We start from the raw sequence: 14,443 nt of genomic DNA on the forward strand, positions 1-14,443 counted from the left end.
TTGCTTTTTTTAAACTTTGTAATAAATAGAAATTTGGACTGGGATTGGGCTCAAACTTTCAAAGTTTTCAGGGAGCCATTAAATACTTAATGCAATCAGTTTTAAAGGGGAAATTTTATTAACAATACATATTTATTGAATGCTTGTTATATGCCAGGCACTCTGTAAAGCAAACAGCATTGTATCTTTTATTTTTCACATAGCAGACTTAATTGCTCCGAGCACTTAATTTCCTTCATTGAGAACCAGTAGTTCTCAACCAGGAGTGATTTTTATCCTTCAGGGGACATTTGGCATTGTCTGAAGACTTGGGCGGTTGTTACTGACATCTAGTAGAAGCTAGCTAGATATGTCCCCCTGAACAAGAATTATCTGGCCCCAAATATCATTAGTGTCAAGACTGAGAAAGCTGGTTTAGACCCATACTGACATAGAGGTATCCTTTTTTTTGTTTTCTGGTATCTTGTCTTTTGTAACATATTTTGTGTTATTGCTTAGAACCAGATCATAGTTTGATTTATACCCACTTCACATAGTCATAGAAGACCGTATCTTCAGAGCTATTTTTATTAATTTTTCCTCTTTCCTGTTTTGTTCTCCATATTTTTTCTAATTCTCTCACGTCCCCCATTGGGCTTTTGAGTTCCTTCCTGTACAATATCTTTATAATTTCTTAGTAATTTCTGAAGTGCAGTGATGTTTCTTGGCAGTTTGGAAATCTCTGTTTTAAAAGAAATATGTATTTTATTTTATTAAAAAATTTTTAATGTATATTTTTGAGAGAGAGAGAGAGAGAGGTGAACAGGAGAGGGGCAGAGAGAGAGAGGGAGACACAGAATCCAAAGCAGGCTCCAGGCTCTGAGCTGTCAGCACAGAGCCCTACACAGGGCTTGAACTCACAAACTGTGAGATCATGATCTGAGCTGAATTTGGATGCTTAACTGACTGAGCCACCCAGGCGCCCCAAGAAATGTATATTTAAATAAAGCAGTAATAACAAAGGACAAATAAATGTACTCTATAGCTTCAGGCTAAAACTCTTTAATCATTTTCTTATAAGTTAATTTATGTATAAACTATTATATTCATGTGATAACATTTCATGTACTTAAATATCATACTCATGAGTAAATGTATTAGTTTTTATGTAAACCTTAATTTTGTTTTGAAATTTATTTTGTATGTGAAATAATAGCATCTGCTTTCTTCATGTGATACCTTTTATTTGCTGTATATTTGACTGTATAGTTGACTGTTTCAGTTCTTATTAGAGCACAACGGGAAATAACCCTAAATGGTAGGACTTCCTGGTCATTTTCATTTTCTTTTACTTGTAAGGGACAAGAAGTGGCTAAACTGATTTTACTGAGTATGATCGTTTTTTATTTGCAAGAAGGCAGTAGAAAATCCTTGTGAAGAATTATGGTGAAAAATGATTGGATAAATTGACACTATTATGTGTTTAAAATCAAGCTTGGTGCTAGGCCCTTTTTAGGCGGTTAGTAATTGCTAAATTAATGAAAAATAAATTTCTTTAAATTTTTGTGCTGTTTAGGTGAAAACAAGCCATTTGCTGTATGTAATGGTTAGATGTTTAGAATCTTAGGATCTTGTTGCTGGAAAAGGCCTTTAAGATCTACTATCCAGGTTGCATCAAAGTGTCTCTGGGGCCATCACTGGAAGAGCAGGTTGGGCAACAGCAAGAGAAAGCCTAAAGAGAATGGAGGTGGCTCATACTGCTTTCTTCACTCCTTTCCAAATACCCCTTAGTGGGCAGTTCAGCTTTTAAAAGGAAAACAAAAACAAGACTACAACAACACAAACACAAACCCAGCAGTTGGAAAACCATCAATATTGTATTTTATGTATGAGGACATTGTCGCCCAAAGAAGTTAAGTGAAAATGTTTTTTAATGGCAGTATTGGAACTATTGTCTAGGCCTTTTCCAACCCGCAAATGTGATTTTTCTACAGTGGCTGTTTTAAATTCAGCTGGAAAGTAAGTTTTTTCAACTATAATTTTTGATATTTCTATTGCTTCCCATCTCCCATCTTGAAGGTTAATGACTGCTGGCCCATGTTTGAAAGTATGATGTATGAGTTTATATACATATCATTTTTGCTTCAACCTAGTCAATAATTAGGTGTTGGTTTGAATCACTTGGAAATTTTTTGCTGTCATGTAGCTTTTCATTTGCATTATTCTATTAATGCTTTTGAAAAGAGCAGTCAAAGTGATGTATTACCTGCTGCCTTGAACAAATATATAACCTTTATTTTGGAATACTTTATTAATCTAGGTGCTACATATCTAGGAGCTAGCAAACAAAGAAACAAAATGAACACTAAACATGCTTATCTAAGCTAAATGAAATAGAATAGTTGAAATATTTTATCATAAGGTATTGAGATTTTTTGAAAATTATGCTTTTAAATAGCTACTATAATAGTATATAGAAACCAGCTTTTTTTTTTTTTTAAACTTAGTTTTATGTCTTTCTCATCTTGAATCATAGATGCAACTCATTTCTCTGGTATATTAATGATATATATCTTTTTGTTTTTTAGTTTTTCCCCCCATTTACATAGTATCTGTTTATTCTAAATTCAGTTTTCTGTTGTTTGGTCTCTGGCTTCCATATTAGAAGCGTTCTTCAGATGTCTGATCATTCTGGCTGCTCTTGATAAAGAGCTCGGAGTACCTTGGTGTAGCTTGTAGATCCTGAGTTTTAATGTAGGGTGATTTGGGCAGGCAGGTGTGTTGAGAGCCTTTATGTTAGTCTCTTTAGAACTTTCTTTTTGGTCTAGAAAGAGTCCTTAGAGAAGTATTTTCATATATTGCCCAGAAGGTAATGGTTTGACTGCCATTATTCTGTGAACTGAATGGGAGGAGACAAAGGCCTGGCTCTGAATCAGAAGTGAATACTGTGGCTTTAATTCCCCATCCTCCTTCCTTTAACTGTGCTTGTGTTTTACCTTCTCCAGAGATGAATTCTCCAGTCAGAATTCTGTTGGAGTGGGAGAGAAACACTTCTTACTCCCTATCTACTACTGAGGTACCAGGTGCTGTCAGTTTCTGACCTTTTGAGGATTCTGCAGTGTTACTTGGATTGATTCTCAGTTTTCCCAATTGCCTTCTTGTGATTTGGCTTTCTTAGGTCTACTAGTTGAGTTACCATGCACTCATTTCCTTTCCAATTAACAAAATTTTGCATTTTTTTTCTTTTCTGATTTTCCCCATCGTTGTGGTTTTCATCCTTTAAAAAATACCATTATCATAGTTCTGTTGGAGTTTTGGGTGCAAGTAAAATTAAATACTTATGTTCATTCTTTGATTTTAGCTTCAAGAGCTGAATGTGTAGCTCACTTTAATTTGCATTCTCTGGATTACTAGGTCCTCGAGGTTGAGCTTTAAAAAAATCTATTAATTTCTCTTCATGTTTCTTGCTCTGAGAACTGTGTATACATGTTTCTTGCTCTGAGAACTGTGTATACATTATTCTTTGCCAGTTTTTCTATTAGGTTGTCTAAAGTTCATTCGGTCTCAAGTTTTACTTTTTATTTATTAAAAAAAAAATTTGTTTACATTTATTTATTTTTGAGAAACAGAGTGAGACAAAGTGTGAGTGGGGGAGGGGCAGAGAGAGGAGACACAGAATCTGAATCAGGCCACAGGCTCCAAGCAGGCAGTCAGCACGGAGCCTGATGCGGGGCTCGAACCCACAAACTGTGAGATCATGACCTGAGCCAAAGTCGGACACTCAACCGACTGAGCCACCCAGGCACCCCAAGTCTTACTTTTTATAGTTAGATCTGTAACCCACCTGGAATTGATTTTTGTTTGTGAAGTAGTGATTTATTTATTCATTTATTTTTCTCTTATAGAAAACCAGTTGCTTTTGGATCATTTATTGAACAGTTCATTCCTTTGTCAATGATTTATTAATATGCTAATTTTGTCATAAACACTTGATCCTCATTATTTGCAAATTTGGCTACTTGCTAAAGTTTAAACCCCAGATTAATACTTTCTCCTGGGTATTTGTTAAAGCTTTCTCCTGGGTATTTGCAGGTGTGTGCGGACATGAAGAGTGCACCTAGCTGAGGTTGAACAGAGCAAAGTTCTGTCCTCTTGTTTCAGTGCTCATACTTTAAACAAGTGTCCTTTTTGTAGTGTTTTTAGAACTGTTTTTGCATTTTTGTCCTGTTTACTATTTAAAATGGTTCCCAAATGTAGCTGAAGTGCTGTCTGGTATTCCTGAGGGCAAGAAGGCTTTGATGTGCCTTACAGAGAAAATTCGTTGTTAGATTAATCTTCATTCAGTCATGAGTTATAATGTTGTTAGCTGAGAGTTCAGTGGTAGTGAATCAATAATATGGTACATCCAGAAAAAGGTAGAGGAAATTCACTGATCTGTACACGGGGTCATTCCAAAAGGGGCTAAAATAACAACTGTAGTGTGTAATGCAGCTATGGAAAAGCTGAAAATCTAAATTTGTGGACTCATGAGATGGTGACTGATAAAAGGTGTAGAGGATAACATTGTTATGAGACTGCAAGCCAAAGAAATTACTGTCATGTTTAGCAAGGGTCAGAAAAAAGGTAAGCCCTACTTTGCTAGTGCTGGCTGGCTTGCACGTTTCAAAAGGTAATATACTGTGAAAAATGTTAAATTTGCAGGCAAGGCAGGCTCTGTAGTTCATGAGATGGAAGAATTTTAAAAATACTTGCTAAGAGTTCTACAGAAAAGGGTTATGTTCAGAGCAGGTTTTCAGTGTTGATGGGACTGTCTTGATTTGCAAGGACATTGGCAAATATAATGTAAGTTGGAATTTTGATTAACAAAATTGACCCCAGATTTGCAGGAACCTAATTCTGTATTTCTCCTAGGAGCAATAATTCAGTGTGGTGTTTGTGGTGTTTGTGGTGACTTTATAGAGCATAACTACTGTGAGTAAAGTCAGTTGACTGTATCAGGTATCATGTATATAGACCTATTTCTCTTTTGTTCATTCTGTAAATTAATGCCGTACTATCACAAATATTGTTTCCTTCCTTCCTCCCTCCCTCCCTTCCTCCTCCTCCTCCTCCTTCTCCTCCTCCTTCTCCTTCTCCTTCTCCTTCTCCTTCTCCTTCTCCTTCTCCTTCTCCTTCTCCTTCTCCTTCTCCTTCTCCTTCTCCTCCTCCTTCTCCTCCTCCTCCTCCTCCTCCTTCTCCTCCTCCTTCTCCTCCTCCTCCTCCTTCTCCTCCTCCTCCTCCTCCTTCTCCTCCTCCTCCTCCTCCTCCTCCTCCTCCTCCTCCTTCTCCTCCTCCTCCTCCTCCTCCTCCTCCTCCTCCTCCTTCTCCTCCTCCTCCTCCTTCTCCTCCTCCTCCTCCTCCTCCTCCTCCTTCTCCTCCTCCTCCTCCTTCTCCTCCTCCTCCTCTTCCTCCTTCTCCTCCACCATCACCACCACCACCACTTCCTACTCTTCTTCTCCTCCTCCTCCTCTCTTCTATTTATAAGTTGTTTATTCTTGGCCCTTTGCCTAGAATTTTATGATCATATCAAATTTAATGATGAAACATGTTGGGTTTTGATTGAAATTGTACTGATTGAAATTATCTACATTAATTCCTAGATTAATTTGATAGAGATGCCATCTCTTTTTTAAGTTTTTATTTTAATTCCAGTTAACGTATGGTGTTATATTAGTTTCAAGTGTAGAATATAGTGGTTCAGCAGTTCCATACATCACTTTATGCTCATCACAACAAGTACAGTCCTTAATCCCCATCACCTATTTCACCCATCCCCCCATCCATTTGCCCTCTGGTAACCATCAGTTTGTTCTCTGTTAAGAGTCTGTTTCTTGAGTTGTCTCTCTCTTTCTTACTTTCCCCACCCCCATTGCTTGTTTGTTTTGTTTCTTAAATTTCACATATGAGTGAAATCATATGGTATTTGTCCTTCCCTGACTGACTTATTTCACTAAACATTATGCTCTCTGGCTCCATTCGTGTCATTGCAAATAGCGAGATTTCATTCTTTTTTACAGATATGTAATATTCTATTATATATGCATACCACATCTTCTTTATTCATTCATTAGTCAGTAGAAATGCCATTCTAACAGTAATGTGTTCTCCCACGTATGAACATAGTGTGTATCTCCATTTATTTAGGTTGTCTTAAATTTCTTTCCATAAAATTGAGAATGTTTTGGTATCTTTTATTAGACTTATAAGTCGAATTATCTTATAATTTTTATAGATATATGGTATATTTCCTATAATTATCATTTCTTTTTGTTCTCATGAATAAGAATGCAATTGATTTTGGGGCTTTTATTAGTTCTAATAATTTGTAGATTTTTAAAGATTATCTATGTGGACCATTAAATTATCTGGGATTTTGTCTCTGTTTTTCACACAAAGATTTTCTATGTGGGCCATTAAATTATCTGGGAATAATGATGATTTTGTTTGTTTTTTACACACTCTCTTGTCTTTGCTGGCTAGTCTCAACTATAATACATAATAATAGCAGTGATGAAAAGACTTCTTGTTTCTAACACTTTTCATGTGTCACCATTAGATACAATGTTTACTTTAGTAGTTTTGTAGTTACCTTTTGTCAGATTGAGGAGATTCTTTTTTATTGCAAGCCTACCAGGATTTTTTATTATGATTGAGTTTTTAATTTTATTAAGTGCTTTTCTTGCATCTCTGTAGATGATGGTATACAATCCACATATCTTTGCATTATTGAGAAAAACCCAATCTTGTCATTATTCACTTAAAAAAATATTGCTTGATGTGGTTTACTGATTTAAACATTTTTTTCCCCCATTATACTTGTAAGAGTTTGGTCTTATAAGATAGTCTTTTTTTTTTTTTTTTTTTTTTTTTTCTTAAGTTTATCTTTATGTATTTTCAGAAGGAGTCAGAATCCCAGGCAGGCTCTGCGCTGTTAGTGCAGAGCCTGATGTGGGGCTTGAACTGACGAACTGTGAGATCACGACCTGAGCCAAAGTAAAGAGTCAGATGCTTAACCTACTGAGCCACCCAGATGCCCCATCTTAGAAGATAGTCTTATACATTTTTAAAATCATGTTGTTTTCATATTGGTAACGGGTTGTATTAGCATCATAGAATTATTTGTGTATCTTTTATCTTTTTGCTATTTTCTAAAATTTATGTCAGGAGTTGGAGATTATCTGTTTCTTAAAAAAATTGTTTTAGGCAGTTTTATTTAGATATATTTTACCTACAGTACAATTCACCTATTTAAAAAGTACTATTCAGTTAGTGGTTCTTACTATATTCAACAGAGTTGTGCCACTGTCACCATAATAATTTTAGAAAATTTTCATCATTCTAAAAATAAACCCTCATTATTCATTAGCAATTACCACGCATTTTCCCCAACCCTACATTCCCTAGGCAACTACTAATCTACTTTCTGTTTCTATGGATTTACCTGTTTTGGACATTTCATATACATGGAATTCAATGTGGTCTTTTGTGACTTGCTTCTTTTACTTAGCATAATGTTTTCAAGGTTCATCTACATTCTAGCATGTATCAATACCATTTTTTTTTATTGCCAAGTAATATTCCATTCTGAGGATATCCACTTTTATTGGTCCATTCATCAGTTAATGGATATTTGGTGCTATTATGAATAATACTGCTATGAACATTTGTGTATAAAATTTTGTGTGGACATATTTCATTTTTCTTGAGTGTATGCCTGTGAGTGGAATTGCTGGGCCTTATGGTAACTCTGTGTTTAATTGTTTAAGGAACTACTAGATTGTTTACCAAAGCAGCTTCAGCATTATGTATTCCTATTAGCAGTATATTTGGGTTCCAATTTCTCCTTATCTTTACTAACACTTGTTATCTGTCTTTTTGATTATAGTAATCCTTGTGGGTATGAACTGGTATCTCATTGTAGTTTTGATTTACATTTCCCTGATGGCTAATGATGTTGAGCATATTTTTATTTGTTTATTGGCCATTTGTTTATCTTCTTTGGAGAACTGTCCAGATCCTTTGCCCATTTTTAATTGTATTAACTTTTATTATTGAGTTTTAAGAGCTCTTTATGTATTATGAATACTTACTTATCAGAAATATGATTTGTAAACATTTTCTACTATTCTGTGGGTTGTGGTTTGTCTTTTCACTTTTTTGAATGTCATTTGAAGCACAAAAGTTCATTTTAGTGAAGCTTAATTTATCTGTTTTTTCCTTTTGTTACTTGTGCTTTTGGTATCATATCTATTGCTTAATCCAGGATTACAAAGACTTATGCCTATTTTCTTCTAAGGGTTTTATAGTTTTAGCTCTTATATTTAAGTCTTTGATAGATTTTGAATTAATTTTACATATGGTGTGAGATAGTGGTCCAACTTCATTCTTATTTATGTGAATGTTTCTTGAAGTTTTGATAGAACTTACCTTTTAAACTACCTGGGCCTGATGTTTTATTTTTGAAGGAGGTGTAATTTAAAGCTGATTTCACTTTCTTTAAAGCTTATAGTCTTAGAATTTTTACTCCTTTTTGAGAGGGATTGTCAAGTTATATATTTCTAAGAAATCTTTTATTGTCTTTTAAGTATATAATAAAAAAATTGTCTTTGCCTGTTTATTTCTATTATTTATTTGTGTTTGTTGTTTCTTATTCTTGATTAGTCTTATCAGAGGACTGTCAGTTTTACTATTTTTTTAAGAACAAGCATTTGGTTTTGTTGTTACTTCTTTTTCCCCCTTGTAGTCCATTTTGTTCTTTTTTCCTTATTACTGTCTTCTTTCAATTTAGTTTGGATTTTCTCCCTTAGACACTTAGATTTTGACTTTTTACAAAAACATGCATTTATGGTTTTTTTTTTTAATGTTTTTATTTATTTTTGAGACAGAGAGAGACAGAGCATGAACGGGGGAGGGGCAGAGAGAGAGGGAGACACAGAATCGGAAGCAGGCTCCAGGCTCTGAGCCATCAACCCAGAGCCTGACGCGGGGCTCGAACTCACAGACTGAGAGATCGTGACCTGAGCTGAAGTCGGACGCCTAACCGACTGAGCCACCCAGGCGCCCCCAAAAACATGCATTTAATGCTGGGGATTTCCTTCTAAGTACTGCTATAGTTGTATTCCACGATTTTTTTTCTCTATAGTTTAGGTTCTAATTTAAAATTTTTTCTCTTATGATTATAATTATGTCTGAATGTATAAGAACATCATGTTATAAAATGTCTGCATGTCTGAAGTTTTGAGTTATCGTGTAGTGGATTTCTAGTTTTATTTGCTTTGTGACAAGTGGTTGTGGCCCATATATCCATTCTTTTGGTATTTTCTGAAATTTACTTTCAATCCTAGTATTTTGTAAATTTTCATAAATGTTCTAAGTGCACTTAAAATTATATGTGTTCTCTAATTATCGGATGTTCTATATTTGTCTTAGGTTCAAGCTTGTTAATTATGTTGTTAAAAATCTTGAAAATCCTTACCAATTTTTTTTTTCTTGGGCTTTCTGTCAGAAATATGTTAATGTCTTCTATTATGATTGTGAATTTGTCAGTTTCTCTGTGTAATTCTCTCAAAATTTGCCTTTTGTATCTTTGAGTCTGCTGTGATTTGTATACAAATCATTGTTAGTTTCTTCCTGGGGAGGCTGTTCTTCCATCACAGAAGAGACAGACAAGCTCTCTTACTTCTCCTAGTGAGTTATCGTTTCATTGAGGGTGAAGCTTTTCAAAAGTGTCAGCTTTATATGGAATCTCAGTTCCAATAGCTTGAGATCTGCCTACTCAAGGACTTGAAACCATCACTAAACACGTATTTAGTGCTCATTGTTAATTCCTTCTTTTTCTGGTAACTTGGGAAGTTCACTTTCTTTTTTGTGAGTTGAAATATGCATTAAAAAAATTACATTTTATATTTTAACCAGCTTTCCCAGCTGTTTCTAAGTGGGATAGTTTTTCGGTTATCTGGTTTTTTTTGTTTTTGTTTTTTCCAGTTGTTTCAACTGGAAATTTCTTTGTTGAGTAGTTTATTTTGTATTCTTTCTGTTTATTTCCTTTTGTTAACATTTCCTATTCACATTTTTTTTTTTTTCTAGTTGTCAGCTTAGGGACTCTGTATTCATTTTTATCTGATACAAAAAGAAAATAGTTATGTTTATTGTGAGAAAATAGTTATGTTTGTCTTTTTGGCATTTTTGAGCAATTTGATTAAAATAGTACTGCGTAGAAAAATATGACCAAAAATTAGTATCTATAAATCACTATTTAAACCATAGTTTAATTTTGAATCTATCATCTAATTTTTGTTTTGCTTTCTTTTTACAGTTTAAAACAGAGTGGAAAGTTCCCTGGAAATCCCTGGCCTCCCTATAAGAAAAGGACACCACTCCATCCCAGCTATAAAGGTCTCATGAGACTTTTGCACTGTAAAACTTTACACATTGTGCTATTCACTCTGCTTTACAAGGTACAGTAGTAATTTGAATAGAAAGACTCAGATTATAATTTATTTCCATAATTTTCAAATAAAAGTGTTAACATAATATTTGCATAAAAGTAGCACTCATAAAGCAAAGCGTATTTATACATTAAAGATGTATGAAGATATGTCATAATCGCATATATGTGAATTCTAAGTTGAAAACGGAATAGATACACCATTCTTTGTGGGAAACTATTTCATGTTACCCCGTTTCAGATAGGAATATTTATTTATGGCTCCTGTAGAACAAAAGGTAAAATACTATAAAACGACAGGAGGGTGAAATAAACAATAGGTACCAAACGACTACCAGAATCCATTAAAATGACAAAACTAAGCGATGAGGGCCAGTGACCCTGTGTTTAGGGTTGTTTTCTTGGCTTTTTCCCTCTGATTAGGAATGCAACATGGAGGAATTTGAATGGTTTTATGTGTGGCAGCATTAAGAATTTGCTTTGGTAAATACCTTCTAAACTAAAAAGATACTTTTGCTCTCTTGTTACCTAGAATTTGTTTTATTCTTGGGTTTTCTTGTATAGAAGAGATTTATTTATATATTTGGCTAACATTAGCTATGTACTCAGAAACTGTATACATAATATTGTGCAGTAGGTGTATATATATAACAGGCATATTTATGATCTGTTACGTATTAGAGATGAAAGATGGAAGAACTGTATACTTGTGTATAGATAAAATAACTATAGATATCAATGAAGTAACTATACATGCGATAAACATAATTAGGTACAAAGAAAACCTTTTGTTTCTTATTCCTAATTAGAATTTGAAAAATTAAAAGAGGTTTTTAGAAAGCATATTTTTATGCAGATTTCCAATTGCTATATACACATTTTTTAATTACTTTAAGAAATAATTAGTGCATTTAGTTAAGTACACATTTGGTTTTAATGTTTGCTTTGTAGTGAAAGAATACTTTTAGATTTCTGTACCCCCCCATTCATTCAACTCTACCCCTTGACCACTTTTTCATCTTACTTATTAAGTTACTTCTGTTAAGATTTTAGACGTGACTCAAAAAACGTCTTTAAATTGTTTATTTTCATTAATTTCTGAGAGGATTATTCAGTAAAATGATTTAAAATGTTCTTTTCTTCATCAAAAAAGGTAGATTTTTATTAGATACTTGTATTTATAGACATTTTTTGGATGCTTACCTATACCAGATTTTGTTTCAAATGCCTTATATATATTTACTTTGTTTAATTTTAACAAAAATTCTTATGAGTGTAAGTTTTGTTATTCTTATTTTTTAGAAATAATTATTGAGTTTTAGAGGTTAAATAATTAGATGCTGAAGCTGAGTACTGTGATATCAGTTAATAAGTAATAGGTCAGTAAGTCACGTTTTAAAAATTAAAGGAGTGGGGCACCTGGGTGACTCAGTTGGTTAAGTGTCTGACTTTGGCTCAGATCATGATCTCACAGTTCGTGAGTTTGAGTCCCATGTCAGGCTCTGTGCTGACAGCTCAGAGCCTGGAGCCTGCTTTGGATTCTGTGTTTCCCTCTCTCTCTGCCCGTCCCCTACTCGGATTCAGTCTCTCTCTCTCTCTCTCTCTCTCTCTCTCTCTCTCTCTCTCTCTCTCTTTCTCTCTGTCTGAAAAGTAAATAAACATTAAAAAATTAAAAAAAAATAAAAGGAGCCTTACTGCAAATGATTTGTGTTCTTTCAAGTTATATTTTTCAGTCTTTTCATTTGCTTAATGTACAAATAGAGCTTTCTCAAAAATAGAAGGCAGTGTTTCAGTTGTTACAAGATTATGAACAGTTTTTTTTTTAAATCTCAACTTTGTAATAGCTGTTCTGACTTTAATAATAATAGAAAAAACTCTAATTGACGTTGCATTGGCAAATCAACTTTCTAAACATCAGTGTCAATGAGCCATCTCATCGCCTGCCATGTTTAATGTTAAAAAACATTAATATAGAACATGTTAAGAAAACTTCTCAGAAAATCATTCTTAGAAAGTCATTTTTTTCCTTAGCTTTTAGGTTACTCATTTGAAACTGTGAGATGTAATGTCGTAGGATTTCAGCCAAAATTTATTTGAATTTAATTAGTAATGTTTTATTTATCAAGAGGAGGCAGTGTAGTAACGACAGGCAATAGTTGAGGTCTGAAATCTGTTTGGTGTTGCTTATACTAGCTGGGTGTGTGGCTGAGCCTTGGTTTCCTCTCTGTGAAGTAAGGGATTACAAAGGATGACGTCCGGGGCCTCCCAGCCTTCCGTCATCTCCTCCTGCTGCTCCTCCCACCATGTGCACCACCTGCCTACTGTTTGTTGAACACCAACTGATACATGCTGTACCACACAAATTACAGTTGTTAACTTGTGGTATCCTCACAACAATTCTGGTCTGTTGTTCCAGGTTAAAGATGAGAAAACTAAGGCCAGAATCTGTTGCTCAAGGTCAAATAGCTAGGTATATACAGAATTTGTATAAAACAAGTTTTTTAAAAAAAGGTCCTTACCACCATGCCACACAAAAGGTGAACAGAAAAGCCTTCTCAGTAGTCAAAATAAACATTAGAAAGGCAATGAACTGAAAATCTTTTTATTTTTCAGTCAGAATACATTAGCTCTTAGGTGATTAAGTCCTTTTTTTAAGCCTGCTCAGCCTTTGGGGCAGTTTCTATGAGGCCCATCCTAGAATGTTCTCTTTTGTACTCTCTGTAATCTCACCTGCAGCTGACAAGGCCACCCTCAAACAACCTCTTTCTCTTACCCTTCCGTCATTTGGCTAGATGGCTTTCTTATAATGAGGACGACATGATGGCTGCCAGGCCACTTTTTTCTTAGGTATTTTAGGTATCTTCTGGTTAGTAGTTTGTTGCATCATGTTGAATGAGTGATGTAAGTTAGCCCTGAAATCCTGCATAAGATGTGTAAGACTTGCAGTGTATAATCCACATAAGGGCAGATTTATTGGTAATTTCTCAGAGAAGCCTCTTTTTCAACTAGCTGCATCCCTTTTTGCTTTCTCACCCATATAAACCAAAGACTAACACATACATTTACTCAACCTGAAAAAATACTCAGGCTGAGAACTTTAATTTTAGAGATATTTTAAGAACAATATTCTGTAAACATTTATTGTCCTCCCAATTATATGCCAGGTGCTATGCTAAACACATTTGCATGAATAATCCTATTTAGTACACTTATTTATCTGGTATTTTTGTCATCAGGAAAAGAGTATCAGCAAATGAGGCTGCGAAACATTCTTGTTAAATTATTTTGTAGATACGGTATATTTATAATAATGGATTTAATGGACTATTATTGTGTTACCTTTAGGAATCAGTGAACCAGTATTCCTAGATACTGCTTAAAAGACTGTGTGATCTTGAAAAGGAACCTATTGTTTCAGTTTTAGTTTGTCTTTTCACCAAGATATAGTTTTACTTTCTGATCATGTGGTATATTTATTTAAATATGTATGATTGTTACTTTTATCTATTACTTTTATCTATAACAATGTTTTTAGATACTTAAATGAAATATATTTTGTGGAAAAAGTAATTACGAAGCATTTTTTCCCCTTTTTAAAGATTTTGATGGATCATCAAAATCTGTCAGAACACGTACTCTGCATGGTTTTATATCTGATTGAATTAGGACTTGAAAATTCAGCTGAAGAGGAATCAGATGAAGAGGTAAGTAAGTTTCTTTTATTTTTAGATACTGAAGTTATGAAATTCCTTAACAAAGGTACTATGTTATCTTGAAATGTATTTATGGATTCATCATACTCATTAACTATTCCTTAGAACTACTGGAAAAGGCCCTTTTTTCTTTTATTTTTTTTAAGTTTATTTATTTTGAGAGAGACAGAGACAGAATGAAGGGAGGGGTAGAGAGAGAGGGAGACAAAAGATCCCAGGAGGCCTATATACTGCTGGCACGGAGCCCCACGTGGGACTCACAAAC

General features: G+C 34.3%; 1 protein-coding gene across 4 annotated transcripts in view; it reads left to right on the top strand.

Moving 5' to 3' along the window:
• UBR3 (ubiquitin protein ligase E3 component n-recognin 3) overlaps positions 1 to 14,443 on the top strand; it is a 234,227-nt gene that overhangs the window by 105,857 nt on the left and 113,927 nt on the right. For all 4 annotated transcript variants that reach the window (XM_042994657.1, XM_042994658.1, XM_042994660.1 and 1 more), the window contains exons 20-21: positions 10,334 to 10,475; positions 14,065 to 14,169. In XM_042994657.1, the coding sequence (XP_042850591.1) occupies positions 10,334 to 10,475; positions 14,065 to 14,169 (247 nt within the window). The remainder of the gene's footprint in view (positions 1 to 10,333; positions 10,476 to 14,064; positions 14,170 to 14,443) is intronic.

Source organism: Panthera tigris, chromosome C1 (assembly GCF_018350195.1).
Source record: "Panthera tigris isolate Pti1 chromosome C1, P.tigris_Pti1_mat1.1, whole genome shotgun sequence".
NCBI classification, from domain to species: Eukaryota; Metazoa; Chordata; class Mammalia; order Carnivora; family Felidae; genus Panthera; species Panthera tigris.